Source organism: Salmo trutta, chromosome 6 (genome assembly GCF_901001165.1).
Source record: "Salmo trutta chromosome 6, fSalTru1.1, whole genome shotgun sequence".
Classification (NCBI taxonomy): domain Eukaryota; kingdom Metazoa; phylum Chordata; class Actinopteri; order Salmoniformes; family Salmonidae; genus Salmo; species Salmo trutta.
In genome coordinates, this window is record NC_042962.1 from 6,698,372 (window position 1) to 6,718,932 (window position 20,561).

At 45.6% G+C, this 20,561-nt stretch overlaps 1 protein-coding gene across 1 annotated transcript in view; it reads right to left on the bottom strand.

The window, feature by feature from the left end:
• Positions 1–20,561, bottom strand: part of LOC115195250 (collagen alpha-1(XI) chain) — a 181,933-nt gene that overhangs the window by 140,150 nt on the left and 21,222 nt on the right. The window contains exons 4-5 of the mRNA XM_029755026.1: positions 19,457–19,619; positions 5,909–6,034 (exon numbers count right to left, since the gene is read on the bottom strand). Coding sequence (XP_029610886.1) covers positions 5,909–6,034; positions 19,457–19,619 — 289 coding nt within the window. The remainder of the gene's footprint in view (positions 1–5,908; positions 6,035–19,456; positions 19,620–20,561) is intronic.

The following is a 20,561-nucleotide window of genomic DNA, read 5'->3' on the forward strand; positions in this document are numbered from 1 at the left end:
TGAGCTGTACATCAGGGAAAGTTATGAGAAGTACCAGCTGCGTAGTAAAGTACCAGCTGCGTAGTAAAGTACCAGCTGCGTGTAGTAAAGTACCAGCTGCGTAGTAAAGTACCAGCTGCGTGTAGTAAAGTACCAGCTGCGTAGTAAAGTACCAGCTGCGTGTAGTAAAGCAGAGGCGTTGGTAGTGGAACTTGTCTCTCATAGCAATGGTTTGATTTATATCCTACAGCACTTACATCTGAAGCAGACTAGATGAATGACTGACTTACTGAATGTGTACCTTCCTGCTGGATTTGCTTTCCCTGTTGTTTATATGTGGTTTATATGTGGTTTATATGTTGTTTATATGTGGTTTATATGTGGTTTATATGTGGTTACACTGAGGAGGTGTACGTGTGACTGGCTGACTCTCATTAACACCATCCCCATTGAACTGAATAAAACACTTTCTTATGACTCAGAGGAAGTGGGCAGTGGAAAGAGGATTTACTATGAATGGTAGCAGTACAATTCTATCCAGATGTTTAAGTGACTATTCAATGATGATCTTTGCAATATAAATTGTAGAGAAAACTGTGTACCCGAATGTATATTTCACATTATCTGATCAAACTCATTGTTAACTTTGTATACCAAACAGTCAGAGAGGTTTATTGATATGGGTTAAAAGCATTTCATCCTTCAGAGATGAATCAATGTTAGACGCAGTCCAGCTGCTGAGCTGATAATGGGACTAAGGAGATGTTTTCCATGGGCCCAGACAGAGAGAGAGAGAGAGAGAGAGAGAGAGAGAGAAAGAGAGAGAGAGAGAGAGAGAGAGAGAGAGAAAGAGAGAGAGAGAGAGAGAGAGAGAGAGAGAGAGAGAGAGAGAGAGAGAGAGAGAGAGAGAAAGAGAGAGAGAGCACTCTTCAATATTTACATTAACGAATTGGCCACTATTCTAGAAAAATCCTCAGCCCCTGGTGTTAGTCTCCACAATTCAGAAGTTAAATGCCTACTCTTCGCAGATGACCTATGCCTGCTGTCACCCACAGCACCTGGCCTACAGCAGAGCCTGGACCTGCTAGAGCAGTACTGCCAGACCTGGGCCCTGGCAGTAAACCCCAAAAAGACTAAAATAATGATTTTCCAGAGAAGATCCAGATGTCAGGGAATTAGACCAAAGTTCTCAATTGGTACAAAATATATAGAGTACTGTACACACTACAATTACTTAGGTTTAAAAATAAGCTCAACTGGACACCTTAATGAGGCAGTGAATGAACTGAGAGAGAAAGCACGCAGGGCATTCTACGCCATTAAAAAGCAAATTCAAATTGAAATACCTATTAAAATTTGGCTAAAACTAATTGAATATGTCATTGAACCAATTGCACTTTATGGCAGCGAGGTGTGGGGTCCACTTGCAAAACAAGATTTCATCAAATGGGACAAACACCCCATTGAAACCCTACATGCAGAGTTCTGTAAGATTCTCCTACGTGTCCAGAGGAAAACTACAAACAATGCATGCAGGGCAGAATTAGGCCAATATCCACTAATAATAAAAACTCAAAAAAGAGCAATTAAGTTTTGGAAACATCTAAAATACAGTGACCCCCTCTCATATCATTACCAAGCCCTGCAATGCCAAGAGCTGAGCAAAGAAAAGAGTCCCCTCATCCAGCTGGTCCTGGGGCTGAGTTCACAAACCTGTTCTACTAACACACTGAAGCCTCAGGACCAGAACATCCAATCAATCAGAATAAACCAAATTACAACACAGTCAAAACAAAACTACATTGCTTATTGGGAAACACAAGCACAAACACAAAGCAAAATGCAGTGCTATCTGGCCCTAAATCGACAGTACACTATGGCTAAATATTTGACCATGGTTACTGATCAAAACCTTAGAAAAACCTTGACAAAGTACAGGCTCAGTGAGCACAGCCTTGCCATTGAGAAGGGTAGACACAGGAAAACCTGGCTCCCTGTAGAGGAAAGGCTGTGCAACCACTGCACAACAGCAGAACCTGAGACGGAGCTGCATTTCCTGACAAAATGTCAAAAATATAAAACAATTAGAGAGTGTCATTTCCCCAAATTTGAAATCCTTATTCAAGGTTTTAAAGACCTCTCTGATGAGGATAGGATACCCATCCTGTTGGGGGAGGACGCAGAGAGCTGTGGGTTGGCAGCGCACTACATTGCTGCCTGCCATAAGTTGAGGGACAGTGTCTGACAGACCAATAAACCTGCACATGTCCTCAACTGTATGATTATTGTTATTGTTGAATGTATGGTTATATTGACCGTTGGTTATTGTTGTTACTGTTGTCCCGTTGACAATCTTTGATTCTCATTTTTATTTATTTTTATATTGTAAATATCCAAAGTAAGCTTTGGCAATATGTACATTGTTACGTCATGCCAATAAAGCGAATTGAATTGAATTGAATTGAGAGAGAGAGAGACAGAGAGAGACAGAGAGAGAGAGAGAGAGAGAGAGAGAGAGAGAGAGAGAGAGAGAGAGATAGAGAGAGAGAGAGAGAGAAAGAAAGAAAGAAAGAAAGAAAGAAAGAAAGAAAGAAAGAAAGAAAGAAAGAAAGAAAGAAAGAAAGAAAGAAAGAAAGAAAGAGATATTTCACTTGGTTTGGCAATGTAAACATAAGTTTCCCATGCCAATAAAGCCCCTTAAATTGAACATTGAATTGAAATTGAATTGAGAGAGAGAAAGAGAAAGAGAGAGAGAGAGGATCCCATCCAGGCAACTCAGCAGATTTACATCATGACACTGCTCTGGCAAGGCACCAAGGCACTCTGGGTAAGGACTGGAGCTTCCAGGAGAGTGGGGGCATTAATATATATCTACTGTAGACTGTTAGAGGTCTCTCTCCTCCAGGACACATTAATATCTATATATATATATATATATATATATATATCTACAGTAGACTGTTAGAGGTTTCTCTCCTCCAGGACACATTAATATATATCTACAGTAGACTGTTAGAGGTCTCTCTCCTCCAGGACACATTAATATATATCTACTGTAGACTGTTAGAGGTCTCTCTCCTCCAGGACACATTAATATATATCTACTGTAGACTGCTAGAGGTCTCTCTCCTCCAGGACACATTAATATATATCTACAGTAGACTATTAGAGGTGTCTGCCCTCTTGTGGTCTAAGCTATTGTTCAGTTGTGGGTTTAAAGTGTTTTAATAATGGGTGTAATTTTGTTTTAATAGGTGTTGTTCTGTTTTAATCGGTGTTGTTCTGTTTTAATGGGTGTATAAATGAGTCATAATAACGGAAAAACCTGCTGCTTTTATGATAAGAATGATGTAGTGCATTTTGTTGCCACATCATACTAAACTCAGCAAAAAAAGAAATGTCCCTTTTTCAGGACCCTGTCTTTCAAAGATAATTAGTAAAAATCCAAATAACTTCACAGATATTCACTGTAAAGGGTTTAAACACTGTTTCCCATGCTTGTTCAATGAACCATAAACAATTAATGAACATGCTCCTGTGGAACGGTCGTTAAGACACTAACAGTTTACAGACGGTAGGCAATTAAGGTCATAGTTATGAAAACTTAGGACACTAAAGAGGCCTTTCTACTCACTCTGAAAAACACCAAAAGAAAGATGCCCAGGTTCCCTGCTCATCTGCATGAACGTGCCTTAGGCATGCTCCAAGGAGGCATGAGGACTGCAGATGTGGCCAGGGTAATAAATTGCAATGTCCGTACTGTGAGATGCCTAAGACAGCGCTACAGGGAGACAGGACAGACAGCTGATTGTGCTCGCAGTGGCAGACCACGTGTATAAACACAATTTCACAGTATCGGTACATCCGAACATCACACCTGCGGGACAGGTACAGGATGGCAACAACAACTGCCCGAGTTACATCAGGAACGCACAATCTCTCCATCAGCGCACAGACTGTCCGCAATAGGCTGAGAGAGGGTGGACTGAGGGCTTGTAGGCCTGTTGTAAGGCAGGTCCTCACCAGACATCACCGGCAACAACGTCGCCTAGGGGCACAAATCCACCGTCGCTGGACCAGACAGGACTGGCAAAAAGTGCTCTTCTCTGACGAGTCGTGGTTTTGTCTCACCAGGGGTGATGGTCGGATTCGTGTTTATCGTCGAAGGAATGAGCGTTACACCGAAGCCTGTACTCTGGAGCAGGATCGATTTGAAAGTGGAGGGTCAGTCATGGTCTGGAGCGGTGTGTCACAGCATCATCGGACTGAGCATGTTTTCATTACAGGCAATCTCAACGCTGGAAGACATCCTCCTCCCTCATGTGGTACCCCTCCTGCAGGCTCATCCTGACATGACCCTCCAGCATGACAATGCCACCAGCCACACTGCTCTTTCTGTGCGTGATTTCATGCAAGACAGGAATGTCAGTGTTCTGCCATGGCCAGCGAAGAGCCCGGATCTCAATCACAATGATCACGTCTGGGACCTGTTGGATCGGAGGGTGAGGCCTAGGGCGAATCCCCCCAGAAATATCCGGGAACTTGCAGGTGCCTTGGTGGAAGAGCGGGGTAACATCTCACAGCAAGAACTGGCAAACCTGGTGCAGTCCATGAGGAGGAGATGATCTGCAGTTCTTAATGCAGCTGGTGGCCACACCAGATAATGACTGTTACTATTGATTTTGATACATTGACACATTATTCAATTTCTGTCTGTGGAACTTGTTCAGTTTATGTCTCAGTTGTTCAATCTTGTTATGTTCATAAAAATATTTACACATGTTAAGTTTGCTGAAAATAAACTCAATTGACAGTGAGAGGCCATTTCTTTTTTTGCTGAGTTTATATCTTAGATGAAAACATTTATCAGTATAATCTGTGGAAAACACAGATGTCATGTATGACTTTACAGAACAGTGCTCAGGCACGTGATTGGCTGCGTGTTTTGTTATGATTCTGAAACATAACCCTGCGTACGGTTTGGCTTCTATTCCATTGGTGGATCTGTGAAACGCTTTAGCAGAACAAGAGATCTATTCCATTGGTGGATCTTTGAAACGCATCAGCAGAACAAGAGATCTATTCCATTGGTGGATCTGTGAAATGCATCAGCAGAACAAGAGATCTATTCCATTGGTGGATCTGTGAAACGCTTTAGCAGAACAAGAGATCTATTCCATTGGTGGATCTGTGAAACGCTTTAGCAGAACAAGAGATCTATTCCATTGGTGGATCTTTGAAACGCATCAGCAGAACAAGAGATCTACTCCATCCAAATTGGCCACAGCCTGGAATTTAAAGAATTTCCGCTGTGACGTAATTCCGTTACGAAGCAACAAAAGAAAAAGAGAAGAAAATGGAAGAGTAAATACCTAAAGAGTGTTCTGAAGAGATCATTAGAAGTCTTACTGAGTTACTGGATGACCAACAGGAGCAACGAGACTCCAATGACCATACTTCTTCTTCTACTAATGTTAAAGGTAGTAAACACCATAGAAATACATCTAATGATGTTCTAAGACACACCTCCCTCTAATGATGTTCTAAGACACACCTCCCTCTAATGATGTAATAAGACACACCTCCCTCTAATGATGTAATAAGACACACATCCCTCTAATGATGTAATAAGACACACCTCCCTCTAATGATGTTCTAAGACACACCTCCCTCTAATGATGTAATAAGACACACCTCCCTCTAATGATGTAATAAGACACACCTCCCTCTAATGATGTTCTAAGAGAGATGACTGACTTTATATGTCCTGTGTGTCTGGGGTCTATGATTTGGTTCATATTTTCCCATAACGACTAACCCTCAAGAGCTGGCACTGCCAGAATGGGTCTTGGTCCACTCACTTACACTGAGGGGACAGTTGGTCCCACCATCCAGAGCCCTGTGGCCCTCTGGCCCTTAGAATACTGACCTGGTCTTCAGGCTGCTGGGCCTGTAAGGAGTGGCCGTGGGGAGTTTCACAGTCGGGGCTGTAGTGTTCACAGTAGTCATAAGCTGCTTTAGGATCGGCCACAATCAGCAGCTGCTGGATGTCACCCTGCGGAAAGGAAAGGAAGAAGGATTAGTTATCTCTAACTCTTCTTATAGGTAAGAGTTAGCAGATAGATACAGTATGATATTGTATGTACCGTAGTTCAAATCAAACACGAACATTAAAAAGGTCAAATAACATGTTTAACTTTACTCACAAATTTGATGAATATTGATCTCTGTACTAAAGCAAAAACGAACTATCATCACATCATGTTCACAGGAAATGAGGTCATAGCAGGAAGAAGATAGACAGAACATCAAATCCATACGTCAGATGACATGTAATCCCATCAGCCTCTAAAAGAGGTACAGCGTTTTAGTCTCAGAGTTCTCAGGCTGGCAGTGGTTGTAAGGGAAAGGGAATGTGATTCTAGTCTACTCATTAAACAGCTTGACACATCACCACAGGACACTCACCCACAGGACACTCACCCACAGGACACTCATCCACAGGACACTCACCCACAGGACACTCACCCACAGAACACTCATCCACAGGACACTCACCCACAGGACACTCACCCACAGGACACTCATCCACAGGACACTCACCCACAGGACACTCACCCACAGGACACTCACCCACAGGACACTCATCCACAGGACACTCACCCACAGGACACTAACCCACAGGACATTCATCCACAGGACACTCATCCACAGGACACTCACCCACAGGACACTCACCCACAGGACACTCATCCACAGGACACTCACCCACAGGACACTCATCCACAGGACACTCATCCACAGGACACACATCCATATCACATTCATCCACAGGACACACATCCATATCACATTCATCCACAGGACACTCATCCACAGGACACTTTATATAAATATAAATATACATTTAAACATTATTTTAAAACAATTTAAATATAATACACAGAAATGTTGTGGGATTACAGTAGATGAAGAATTCATATTTTTTAGATTGATTATTTATTGGTTTATTACGTTAGTATATTATGTATGTTTGTAATAGTGTGTTATATGTCAAAATGTGTTCGTATATACATTGTATTTTAATATTTAAGGACTCTTGGAAGATTAGTCCAAATGGGGACTAAAAGAGATAAAAATCAAATCAAAATCAAATCACCCACAGGACACTCACCCACAGGATATTCATCCACAGGACACTCATCCACAGGACACACATCCATATCACACTCACCCACAGGGCACACATCCATATCACATTTACCCACAGGACATTTATACACAGGACACACATCCACAGGACACAGAGAAAAATCAAGTTTAGACACTGGCTGGGTAGGTAAATTATTATTCTTAGCACTGGGGTTTACCAAGCCAGGCAGCGAAATCAAACAAATATGTACCATCAGGAAGACAAACAGAATAAACACCTGTAATCCATGTGTGCTGTCTGAGCAGCGGGAAGATGCATGGATGGATGTGCAGTATTGACAATCTACAGCACAACAAGCTGGAGGACAATCATCTTATCAAACTGTGATTAAACAAATGTCAGCAGAGGTTGTGAGGCACTGTACTGTTGTGACAGGAAATAAGAACAAAAGGCAATGCAGATCTCATTAAACCTGCTTCCTGAACACCAATTAAACCTGCTTCCTGAACACCAATTAAACCTGCTTCCTGAACACCAATTAAACCTGCTTCCTGAACACCAATTAAACCTGCTCCTGAACACCAATTAAACCTGCTTCCTGAAAACCAATTAAACCTGCTTCCTGAACACCAATTAAACCTGCTTCCTGGAAACCAATTAAACCTGCTTCCTGAACACCAATTAAACCTGCTTCCTGAACACCAATTAAACCTGCTTCCTGAACACCAAATAAACCTGCTCCTAAATGGGGGATGAAATCCAACTTGTATGGGTAGAGATAATGACTTCTGAAACAGTTTGGGTTTTCGGGTTGAGGTGGGAGGTGGGAGGAGCTAGTATACTCCAGGATACTTTGACGGTACTCAATGTGAGAGAAATCAGGTGCACCTTTTAATTTTTACCCCCTTTTCCCTCCCTAATTTCGTGGTATCCAATTGATAGTTACAGTCTTGTCCCATCGCTGCAACTTCCCGTACGGACTCGGGAGAGGCGAAGGTCGAGAGCACGACTCTACCAAGCGCTGTACTGCTTCTTGACACACTGCTCGCTTAAACCGGAAGCCAGCCGCTCCAATGTGTCAGAGGAAACAACTTACACCTGGCGACCGTGTCAGCTTACATGCGCCCCGCCCACCACAGGAGTTGCTAGAGCATGAAAGGACAAGGACATCCCGGATGGCCAAACCCTCCCCTAACCCCAGGGTGGAGAGTTAACTATAGCCACAGGCCCCAGGGTGGAGAGTTAACTATAACCACAGGCCCCAGGGTGGAGAGTTAACTATAGCCACAGGCCCCAGGGTGGAGAGTTAACTATAGCCACAGGCCCCAGGGTGGAGAGTTAACTATAACCACAGACCCCAGGGTGGAGAGTTAACTATAACCACAGGCCCCAGGGTGGAGAGTTAACTATAACCACAGGCCCCAGGGTGGAGAGTTAACTATAACCACAGGCCCCAGGGTGGAGAGTTAACTATAACCACAGGCCCCAGGGTGGAGAGTTAACTATAACCACAGGCCCCAGGGTGGAGAGTTAACTATAACCACAGGCCCCAGGGTGGAGAGTTAACTATAGCCACAGGCCCCAGGGTGGAGAGTTAACTATAACCACAGGCCCCAGGGTGGAGAGTTAACTATAACCACAGGCCCCAGGGTGGAGAGTTAACTATAACCACAGGCCCCAGGGTGGAGAGTTAACTATAGCCACAGGCCCCAGGGTGGAGAGTTAACTATAGCCACAGGCCCCAGGGTGGAGAGTTAACTATAACCACATGCCCCAGGGTGGAGAGTTAACTATAACCACAGGCCCCAGGGTGGAGAGTTAACTATAACCACAAGGCCCCCAGTATAAGGCTGCTGCACGCCTTGGGAATGTCACAGCAGATGTAACTATGGGTTGCGTCTCAAGTGGCACCCTGTTCTCTATATAGTGCACTCATTTTGTCCAGGGCCCATAGGGCCTACAGGACTCTGGTCAAAATAGTGGACAAAATAGAGAATAGGGTGCCATTTGGGATACAAACCATGTGGTTCTAACTCTACCCTCCCTTTAAATGTCCACAGGAAAGGTTGGGAACACTGAGAACGTTGGGAGGTTGGAATGTTGGGAAGGTGGAGAAGGTTGAGAAGGTTGGGAAGGTTGGGAAGGTTGGGAAGGTTGGGAATGTTGGGAAGGTTGGGAAGTTTGGGAACATTGGGAAGGTTGGGAAGGTGGAGAAGGTTGGGAATGTTGGGAAGGTTGGGAAGGTTGGGAACATTGGGAAGGTTGGGAAGGTGGAGAAGGTTGGGAAGGTGGAGAAGGTTGGGAAGGTTGGGAAGGTTGGGAACATTGGGAAGGTTGGGAAGGTTGGGAACGTTGGGAGGTTGGAACGTTGGGAAAGTTGGGAAGGTTGGGAACATTGGGAATGTTGGGAAGGTTGGGAACATTGGGAAGGTTGGGAAGGTGGAGAAGGTTGGGAAGGTGGAGAAGGTTGGGAAGGTTGGGAAGGTTGGGAAGGTTGGGAAGGTTGGGAACATTGGGAAGGTTGGGAAGGTGGAGAAGGTTGGGAAGGTGGAGAAGGTTGGGAAGGTTGGGAAGGTTGGGAATGTTGGGAAGGTTGGGAAGGTGGAGAAGGTTGGGAAGGTGGAGAAGGTTGGGAAGGTTGGGAATGTTGGGAAGGTTGGGAAGGTTGGGAACATTGGGAAGGTTGGGAAGGTGGAGAAGGTTGGGAAGGTGGAGAAGGTTGGGAAGGTTGGGAAGGTTGGGAATGTTGGGAAGGTTGGGAACATTGGGAATGTTGGGAAAGTTGGGAAGGTTGGGAAGGTGGAGAAGGTTGGGAAGGTTGGGAAGGTTGGGAATGTTGGGAACGTTGGGAAGGTTGGGAAGGTTGGGAACGTTGGGAGGTTGGAACGTTGGGAAGGTGGAGAAGGTTGGGAAGGTTGGGAAGGTTGAAAATGTTGTGAAAGTTGGGAAAGTTGTGAACGTTGGGAAGGTTGGAAACATTGGGAATTTGGAACGTTGGGAAGGTTGGGAACGTTGGGAGGATGTCTAGGTGGTGAAAACGCATGTAAACACTCACTGGAGATCATAGGAATGGACAACACAATGCACTCTTAGAGAAAAGGGTTCCAAAATGGTTATTCAGCTGTCCCCATAGGAGAACCCTTTTTGGTTCCAGGTAGAACCCTTTTTTTGTTCCAGGTAGTACTCTTTTTGCTTCCATGTAGAACCCTCTGTGTAAAGGGTTCTACCTGGAACCAAAATGGTTCTCCCTGGAACCAAAAATGATTATTCAAAGGGTTCTCCTATGGGGACAGCTGAAGAACCCTTTTAAGTTCTAGATAGCACCTTTTTTTCTAAGAGTGTAGCATAGAATCAGCACACTGAACAAAGTGATAAAAGAAACCTGAAGAGCCTCCTTGGTTTGGCTTGATCACTCAAACCACTAGCATGTCCCCTGACTGCCTTTGGTTTGGATGCCACGATGGCTTCCATCCCTTTATAACTGTTTCCACATTGTATCCCTTCAGAACTGTTTCCATGTTGTATCCCTTCAGAACTGTTTCCATCTTGTATCCCTTCAGAACTGTTTCCATGTTGTATCCCTTCAGAACTGTTTCCATCTTGTATCCCTTCAGAACTGTTTCCATCTTGTATCCCTTCAGAACTGTTTCCATGTTGTATCCCTTCAGAACTGTTTCCATCTTGTATCCCTTCAGAACTGTTTCCATCTTGTATCCCTTCAGAACTGTTTCCATCTTGTATCCCTTCAGAACTGTTTCCATCTTGTATCCCTTCAGAACTGTTTCCATCTTGTATCCCTCCAGAACTGTTTCCATGTTGTCAGAACTGTTAAAACACCAGATCTCTGAGTCCTTGATAGGTAGTGTATAAACATCCATACGCTAAGCCTTGTCCCTTGGGAAAATACACCTCCAAACTCTCTCTCTCTCTCTCTGTGCCAATCCATCAACAGGTCATTGTAAGACTGCAGTTCCAGAATAAAATAACATCCCAAATAATTCTCACTGTAGACCAGGTTGGAATTTAATCAAAGTCCTTTCTTTATCTCGTACATAAATCCAAAACCGAAACAAAATATCTAAGGGACCACCTACTGCCTAAACCAATGTAAATACCACCCCAGAGCAAATAACCATATTATTATAAGTCATGTTTAAGTTGATTGCCTGTGATCACATGTTACCTATTTCACACAATCAGTAGACCATGAAAGCCAGGATTGGCCTGCCAACTGGGCATCAGCATTGAACCTGTGTGCTAAGGAGTCTGGAGGGTGAGGGAGGGGGAGGGGTGGAGGGATGGAGTGGTGGGGGGGTGGGGTGGGGTGGAGAGATGGAGGGGCGCGGGGGGTGAGGGGCGGGGGGTGAGGGATGGGGGGTGGAGGGATGGAGTGGTGGGGGGTGGGGTGGAGAAATGGAGGGGTGCGGGTGGTGAGGGGCGGGGGTGAGGGATGGGGGATGGGGGGTGAAGGGATGGAGGGGTGGAGTGGGGGTGGAGAGAACACAGGAGAGATCAAGCTGAGATCAAGCTGGGGTCTAAATTAAGTTGACACGCATTACCTCATTTGTCACCCATACACCAACAGATACTGGCTTGAACCCTGCCTAGAGTCAGCTTTAATTAGGACAAGCCTGAGTGAAGGCCGTCTGTACACAAACATGGACCAGAGACAGAGACCTCAAGTTCTGGCCCAGACTGAGGACAGACACAGGGCCCAGACTTGGGACAGACAGACACAGAGTCAGAGACAGAGACCCCAAGTCCTGGCCCAGACTAGGGACAGACAGTCAGACACTGGGCCACAGACAGAGACACCAAGTCCAGGCCCAGACTGGGGACAGACAGACACAGGGCCAGAGACACCAAGTCCTGGCCCAGACTGGGGACAGACAGACAGACAGACAGACAGACAGACAGACAGACAGACAGACAGACAGACAGACAGACAGACAGACAGACAGACAGACAGACACAGGGCTAGTGACCCCCAGGTCCAGGCCCAGACTAGGGACAGACAGACAGACACAGGGCCAGAGACACCGGATCAGGAATGACTGTATGTACATTTTCCACAGGTACAGTACCAGAGCACATAGGATTTGTAGCGACATGAATTAAAAAGGAAGGTAATGCCAAACTGTGTTCCATTTTATTTTTACCTTTATTTAAAAGTAGGCAAGTCAGTTAAGAACAAATTCTTATTTACAATGACGGTCTAGGAACAGTGGGTTAACTACCTTGTTCAGGGGCAGAACAACAGATTTTGTGCCTTGTCTGCTCGGGGATTCAACCTTGCAACCTTTTGGTTACTAGTCCAACGCTCTAACCACTAGGCTACGCTGCCAAGTCTGGGCCCATTTAGTACCGTCTAAATACAATCTAAGTACTTAATGCCTATGTACAAGGAAACATGTTTGGTAAGTGAGTCTACAGCATGAACAAGGGAAGAGGTAAAGAGACAATGGCACATTAAGCTGGGAGCCATGTTGGCTGTCAGGAACAGAGGATAGAGGATGGTGTGGGGGGGGGGGGGGGGCTAGAGTCTGTACATCTAACAGGTAACGTCAACCTGGAATGAATAGACGGTCTCATGGCTGTGGCTCCTTGGGGGGTCTGGGTAAGGAGGGGAGGAGTGAAGAAGGAGGGGGGTGAGGAAGGACTGAAGGACCAATGAAAGGCCCTCAGTCATCCACTCAGTCCTGTATGGCAACTGGACTCCTCAGACGCCATCAAGCAGGTATCATATAAGCTAACAGCAGGTTATTAGAGTAAAGGGCGAAATACAAGGAACATTCTAAGTTCAAAGTATGAGTTAGACACGTGACTGGTGTGTGTTTAATGTGTCATTTGCATAATTGGTTATAAAAAAAAGGACCTGTTTGAAATATGATGACTTTTTTTTCACCCTCCTTCCACACACATTGGGGATTTGGGAAGTCCCACACAGAATACTCAGGTATGCACATATCCCAGAATGTAAAAGTGTGAAGCTAGGTAACTACTACACACAGAGAACAGACATGAGTTCTGTTTCACTCTCACACACACAGAGATCACACTGTTACAGTGGTCTTATGGGTCTCACAATGATTTATTCTACTGGACACATTTCTGACTGGTAACCACAACCTACCATATAGCTAGTGAGTTCTGGGCCAGCTAATGCATCTCATCAAAACTGACAGGAAAAAATATCCCTTTATAAGAGACAGGGACGCACATACACAAAATAGTCCAAATTAGTGAAGTGAAATGAAAAAAATTACTTGATTAAAAACATAAAACAAAAAAAAAACTGAAAAGTGGTGCATGCATATGTATTCACCCCCTTTACTATGAAGCCCCTAAATAAGATCTGGTGCTACCAATCACCTTCAGAAGTCACATAAATAGTTAAATAATGTCCACCTGTGTGCAATCTGTGTCACATGATCTGTCACATGATCTCAGTATATATACACCTGTTCTGAAAGGCCCCAGAGTCTGCAACACCACTACGCAAGGGGCACCACCAAGCAAGCAGCACCATGAAGACCAAGGAGCTCTCCAAACAGATCAGGGACAAAGTTGTGGAGAAGTACAGATCAGGGTTGGGTTATAAAAAAATATCTGAAACTTTGAACATCCCACAGAGCACCATTAAATCCATTGTTAAAAAAAGGAAAGAATATGGCACCACAAACCTGCCAAGAGAGGGCCGCCCACTAAAACTCACAGACCAGGCAAGGAGGGCATTAATCAGAGAGGCAACAAAGAGACCAAAGTTAACCCTGAAGGAGCTGCAAAGCTCCACAGCGGAGATTGGAGTATGTGTCCATAGGACCACTTTAAGCCGTACACTCCACCGAGCTGGGCTTTACGGAAGAGTGGCCAGAAAAAAGCCACTTCTTAAAGAACAAAATAAGCAAACACGTTTGGTGTTCACCAAAAGGCACGTGGGAGACTCCCCAAATATATGGAAGAAGGAAAATGCCATGTCTGGCGCAAACCCAACACCTCTCATCACCCCGAGAACACCACAGTGAAGCATGGTGGTGGCGGCATCATGCTGTGGGGATGTTTTTCTTTGGCAGGGACTGGGAAACTGGTCAGAATTGATTGAAGGAGTGATGGATGCGCTAAATACAGGGAAATTCTTGAGGGAAACCTGTTTCAGTCTTCCAGAGATTTGAGACTGGGATGGAGGTTCACCTTCCAGCAGGACAATAACCCTAAGCATACTGCTAAAGCAACACTCAAGAGTTTTAAGTAGAAAACATTTAAATGTCTTGGAATGGCCTAGTCATAGTCCAAACCTCAATCCAATTGAGAACCTGTGGTATGACTTAAAGATTGCTGTACATCAGCGGAACCCATCCCACATGAAGGAGCTGGAGCAGTTTTGCCTTGAAGAATGGACAAAAATCAGTGGCTAGATGTGCCAAGCTAATAGAGACATATCCCAAGAGACTTGCAGCTGTAGTTGCTGCAAAAGGTGGCTCTACAAAGTATTGACTTTGAGGGGGTGTGAATAGTTATGCACGTTCAAGTTCTGTATTTTTGTCTTATTTCTTGCTTGTTTCACAATAAAAAAGATTTAGCATCTTCAAAATGGTAGACGTGTTGTGACACAAACCCCCCAAAAATAGATTTTAACTCCAGGTTGTTGAGGAGATGATGAATATGAACAGATGTCCTCTAACGCCCAGAATCCTTCTATTCAAAGTTTCATTATCCAGCTCTGCAAACATTATATTGTAAAATATATATAAATAAAAATGATCTATTGTTTTTAACCAAGTGTGCATGCGCCAAATCAACCTTCAGCACCTCCAAGAGACCCAGCAGCAGTCAGCCCACAGTCAGGTTAGGGTGAGAACCAGCAGCAGTCAGGTTAGGGTGAGACCCAGGAGCAGTCAGGTTAGGGTGAGACCCAGCAGCAGTCAGCCCACAGTCAGGTTAGGGTGAGACCCAGCAGCAGTCAGGTTAGGGTGAGACCCAGGAGCAGTCAGCCCACAGTCAGGTTAGGGTTAGACCCAGGAGCAGTCAGCCCACAGTCAGGTTAGGGTGAGACCCAGGAGCAGTCAGCCCGCAGTCAGGTTAGGGTGAGACCCAGCAGCAGTCAGCCCACAGTCAGGTTAGGGTGAGACCCAGCAGCAGTCAGCCCACAGTCAGGTTAGGGTGAGAACCAGCAGCAGTCAGGTTAGGGTGAGAACCAGCAGCAGTCAGCCCACAGTCAGGTTAGGGTGAGACCCAGCAGCAGTCAGGTTAGGGTGAGAACCAGCAGCAGTCAGCCCACAGTCAGGTTAGGGTGAGACCCAGCAGCAGTCAGCCCACAGTCAGGTTAGGGTGAGACCCAGCAGCAGTCAGCCCACAGTCAGGTTAGGGTGAGAACCAGCAGCAGTCAGGTTAGGGTGAGAACCAGCAGCAGTCAGCCCACAGTCAGGTCAGGGTGAGAACCAGCAGCAGTCAGGTTAGGGTGAGAACCAGCAGCAGTCAGCCCACAGTCAGGTTAGGGTGAGAACCAGCAGCAGTCAGGTTAGGGTGAGACCCAGCAGCAGTCAGCCCACAGTCAGGTTAGGGTGAGAACCAGCAGCAGTCAGGTTAGGGTGAGAACCAACAGCAGTCAGCCCACAGTCAGGTTAGGGTGAGAACCAGCAGCAGTCAGGTTAGGGTGAGACCCAGCAGCAGTCAGCCCACAGTCAGGTTAGGGTGAGAACCAGCAGCATTCAGCCCACAGTCAGGTTAGGGTGAGAACCAGCAGCATTCAGCCCACAGTCAGGTTAGGGTGAGAACCAGCAGCATTCAGCCCACAGTCAGGTTAGGGTGAGCCCAAGCAGTCGAGGTAAGGTAAGCAGGGCCAGAAAACGATGATAGGTCTCTCCCCACCCTCCAGCACCACGTAAACAAACACAAACTCATTATCTCACAGGCAAACACAGCCTCAAACACAACCCCCAGTCCCCTGCATCCCCACCAGGGTGGTGACCTGTCCCCTGCATCCAGTGTGGTGACCTTTAACATAACCCTATGTCCCCTGCATCCAGTGTGGTGACCTGTCCCCTGCATCCAGGGTGGTGACCTGTCCCTTGTATCCACACCAGGGTGGTGACCTGTCCCTTGTATCCACACCAGGGTGGTGATCTGTCCCCTGTATCCACACCAGAGGTAGCTACACCACAGAGAGATAGCTACACCACAGAGAGATAGCTACACCACAGAGAGATGGCTACATAGAGAGATACAGTAGCTACATAACAGATAGATAGCTACACCACAGAGAGATAGCTACATAACAGATAGCTACACCACAGAGAGATAGCTACATTGAGAGATACAGTAGCTACATAACAGATAGATAGCTACACAACAGAGCAATAGCTACACAACAGAGAGATAGCTACACCACAGAGAGACAGCTACATAGAGATATACAGTAGCTACATAACAGATAGATAGCTACATAACAGAGCGATAGCTACACAACAGAGAGATAGCTACACCACAGAGAGACAACCACGCAGCCGTCATAAGGCTCAGGAAGGAGACGCGTTCTGTCTCCTAGAGATGAGCGTTCTTTGGTGCGAAAAGTGCAAATCAATCCCAGAACAACAGCAAAGGACCTGGTGAAGATGCTGGAGGAAAAAGGTCCAAAGTATCTATACCACAGTAAAACGAGTCCTATATCGACATAACCTGAAAGGCCACTCAGCAAGGAAGAACTGCCACTGCTCCAAAACCGCCATAAAAAAAGCCAGACTACGGTTTGCAACTGCACATGGGGACAAAGATCGTACTTTTTGGAGAAATGTCCTCTGGTCTAATGAAACAAAAATAGAACTGTTTGGCCATGATGACCATCATTACGTATGGAGGATAAAGGGGGAGGCTTGAAAGGCGAAGAACACCATCCCAACCGTGAAACACGGGGGTGACAGCATCATGTTGTGGGGGTGCTTTACTGCAGGAGGGACTGGTGCACTTAACAAAATAGATGGCATCATGAGGAAAGAAAATGATATGGATATATTGAAGCAACATCTCAAGACATCAGTCAGTAAGTTAAAGCTTGCGTCTTCCAAATGGACAACGACCCCAAGCATACTTCCAAAGTTGTGGCAATATGGCTTAAGGACAACAAAGTCAAGGTATTGGAGTGGCCATCACAAAGCCCTGACCTTAATCCTATAGAAAATGTGTGGGCAGAACAGAAAAAGCGTGTGCGAGCAAGGTGGCCTACAAACCTGACTCAGTTACACCAGCTCTGTCAGAAGGAATGGGCCAAAATTCACCCAACTTATTGTGGGAAGCTTGTGGAAGGCTACCCATAACATTTGACCCAAGTTAAACAATTTAAAGGCAATGCTACCAAATACTAATTGAATGTATGTAAACTTCTGACCCACTGGGAATGTGATGAAAGAAATTAAAGCTGAAATAAATCATTCTCTCTACTATTATTCTAACATTTCACATTCTTAAAATAAAGTGGTGATCCTATCTGACCTAAGTCAGGGAATGTTTACTAGGATTAAATGTCAGGAATTGTGAAAAACTGAGTTTAAATGTATTTGGCTAAGGTGTATGTAAACTTCCGACCTCAACTGTTTAAGGAAATCAGTCAATTGAAATAAATTCATTAGGCCCTAATCTATGGATTTCGAAAGACTGGGAATACAGATATGCATCTCTTGGTCACAGATACCTTAAAAAAATGTAGGGCGTGGATCATTAATCAGTCAGTATCTGGTGTGACCACCATTTGCCTCGTGCAGCGCAACATATCTCCTTCACATGGCGTTGATCAGGCTGTTGATTGTGGCCTGTGGAATGTTGTCCCAATCCTTTTCAATGGCTGTACGAAGTTGCTGGATATTGCCGGGAACTGGATCACGCTGTCGTACACGTTGACCCAGAGCATCCCAAACATGCTCAATGGGTGACAGGTCTGGTGAGTATGCAGGCCATTGAAAAACTGGAACAACATCAGTTATCCAGGAACTGTGTACAGATCCTTGCGACATGGAGCTGTGCATTATCATGCTGAAAAATGAGGTGAGGGCGGTGGATGAATGACACGACACTGGGCCTCAGTATTTTGTCATGGCATCTCTGTGCAGTCAAATTGGCATTGATAAATTGCAATTGTGCATTGTAGCTTATGCCTGACCATACATTTTAGTCATTTAGCAGACGCTCTTATCCAGAGCAACTTACAGTAGTGAACACATACGTTTAATTTCCCGTACTGGTCCCCCGTGGGAATCAAACCCACAACCCTGGCGTTGCAAACACCATGCTCTACCAACTGAGCCACACGGGACCATACCATACCATAACCCCACCGCCACCATCGGACACTCTGTTCACAACATTGACATGAGCAAACCGCTCACCCATGCAACGCCATACACGCTGTCTGCCATCTGCCAAGTACAGTTGAAACTGGACTTAATTTGTGAAGAGTACACTTCCCCAGCGTGACAGCGGCCATCGAAGGTGAGCATTTGCCCACTGAAGTCAGTTACGACACTGAACTGCAGTCAGGTCAAGACCCTAGTGAGGACAACGAGCATGCAGATGAACTTCCCTGACACAGTTTCTGCGCAGAAATGATTTGGTTGTGCAAACCCACAGTTTCATCAGCTGTCCGGGTGGCTGGTCTCAGACGATCCCGCAGGTGAAGAAGCCGGATGTGGAGGTCCTGGGCTGGCGCAGTTACACGTGGACTGTGGTTCTGAGGTCGATTGGACGTACAGTCAAATTCTCAAAAACGATGTTGGAGGAGGCTTATGGTAGAGAAATTAACATAAAATTATCTGTCAACAGCTCTGGTGGACATTCCTGCAGTCAGCATGTTATTTGCACGCTCACTCAAAACTTGAGACATGTGTGACGTGTTGTGTGACAAAAGTTCACATTTTAGAGTGGCCTTTTATTATCCCAAGGACGAGGTGCACCTGTGTAACGATCATGTTGTTTAATCAGCTTCTTGATTTGCCACACCTGTCAGGTGGATGGATTATTTTGGCAAAGGAGAAATGCTCACTAACAGGGATGTAAACACATTTGAGAGAAATAAGCTTTCTGTGCATATGGAACATTTCTGGGATCTTATATTTCAGCTCATGAAACATGGGACGAACACTTTACATGTTGCGTTTATATTTTTGTTCAGCGTAGTTGAATTTCTTTTACTCCAATACACGGCAGATTTCAGTTATTGGTGTTACAGGCTTATATGCGCTATGCATAATTAGCCTGGGAACGAGGTTAACATCACCCTGTTACAGCAACCAAGCAGAATGTACAGCCCAGCATTCTATCCAAAATCATGTCTTTTACCTGGAAGACGTCCTCGTCAAGGATCCTGGTTCCGAACACGGTGATGCCGTTGGTGTTGATGGCGGCACGGTCACTTCTGAGGAGGGGTTTGGTGATCTTCTGTCTACAGTCCACGATGATGGTGACCGTCTTCTTCTCCACACTGATGGCCACACGATGCCACCTGTTAGAGGGGACAAGAGCAACACAGAGATACATGGTTAGATTACTGTACATTCAGATTAGACTGCTGCTAAAACCTAGCCTGCTGAAACCAGACTGAATGGTGCGATCACCAATTCAAACAACAGGTTTTAACCAGACTAACAAAAACCTCCACAGACAGAACATTGTTTGTGTCTCAAAAGGCCCTATTGACCATAGCACTATATAGGGAAGAGGGTGCCATTTGGGACGAACTCAAAAGGGCCACGCGCGCACCCAACACCTCCTGAGGCCCCTCCAGGACATTCTGGCCTCCACACTCTGTTTAACACTGGATTATACTCATTAAACTCCAAAGTTAATCCTCCTTCTGGGTTACTCGGCATGACAGACGTGTTGAACATTGTGGAAAGTGTGTGTCAGGAAAGAGCAAGAGAGAGCAGGAGGCGCACAGTCAAAACACTGTCCTGAGGAAGAGGATCCGGAGGAGAAGAGAGGAGGAGGAGCCTGAGAAAGGAGAAGGGGGAGGAAGGGGAGGAGGAGAGAGGAGAAAGAGCTTGAGAAAGGAGAAGGGGGAGGAAGGGGAGGAGGAGGAGGAGAGAGAGCCTGAGAAAGGAGAAGGGGGAGGAAGGGGAGGAGGAGGAGAGAGGAGAAAGAGCCTGAGAAAGGAGAAGGGGGAGGAAGGGGAGGAGGAGAGAGGAGAGAGGAGAAAGAGCCTGAGAGAGGAGAAGGGGGAGGAAGGGGGGGAGGAGGAGGAGGAGAAAGAGCCTGAGAGAGGAGCCTGAGGAGGATGATATTTGATATTACAGTTTTAAAAAAAACTGTATAAAAACCTGTTTTTGCTTTGTCATTACGGGGTATTGTGATGTCATGACGGGGTATTGTGATGTCATTTCGGGGTATTGTGATGTCATTACGGGGTATTGTGATGTCATTACGGGGTATTGTGATGTCATTACGG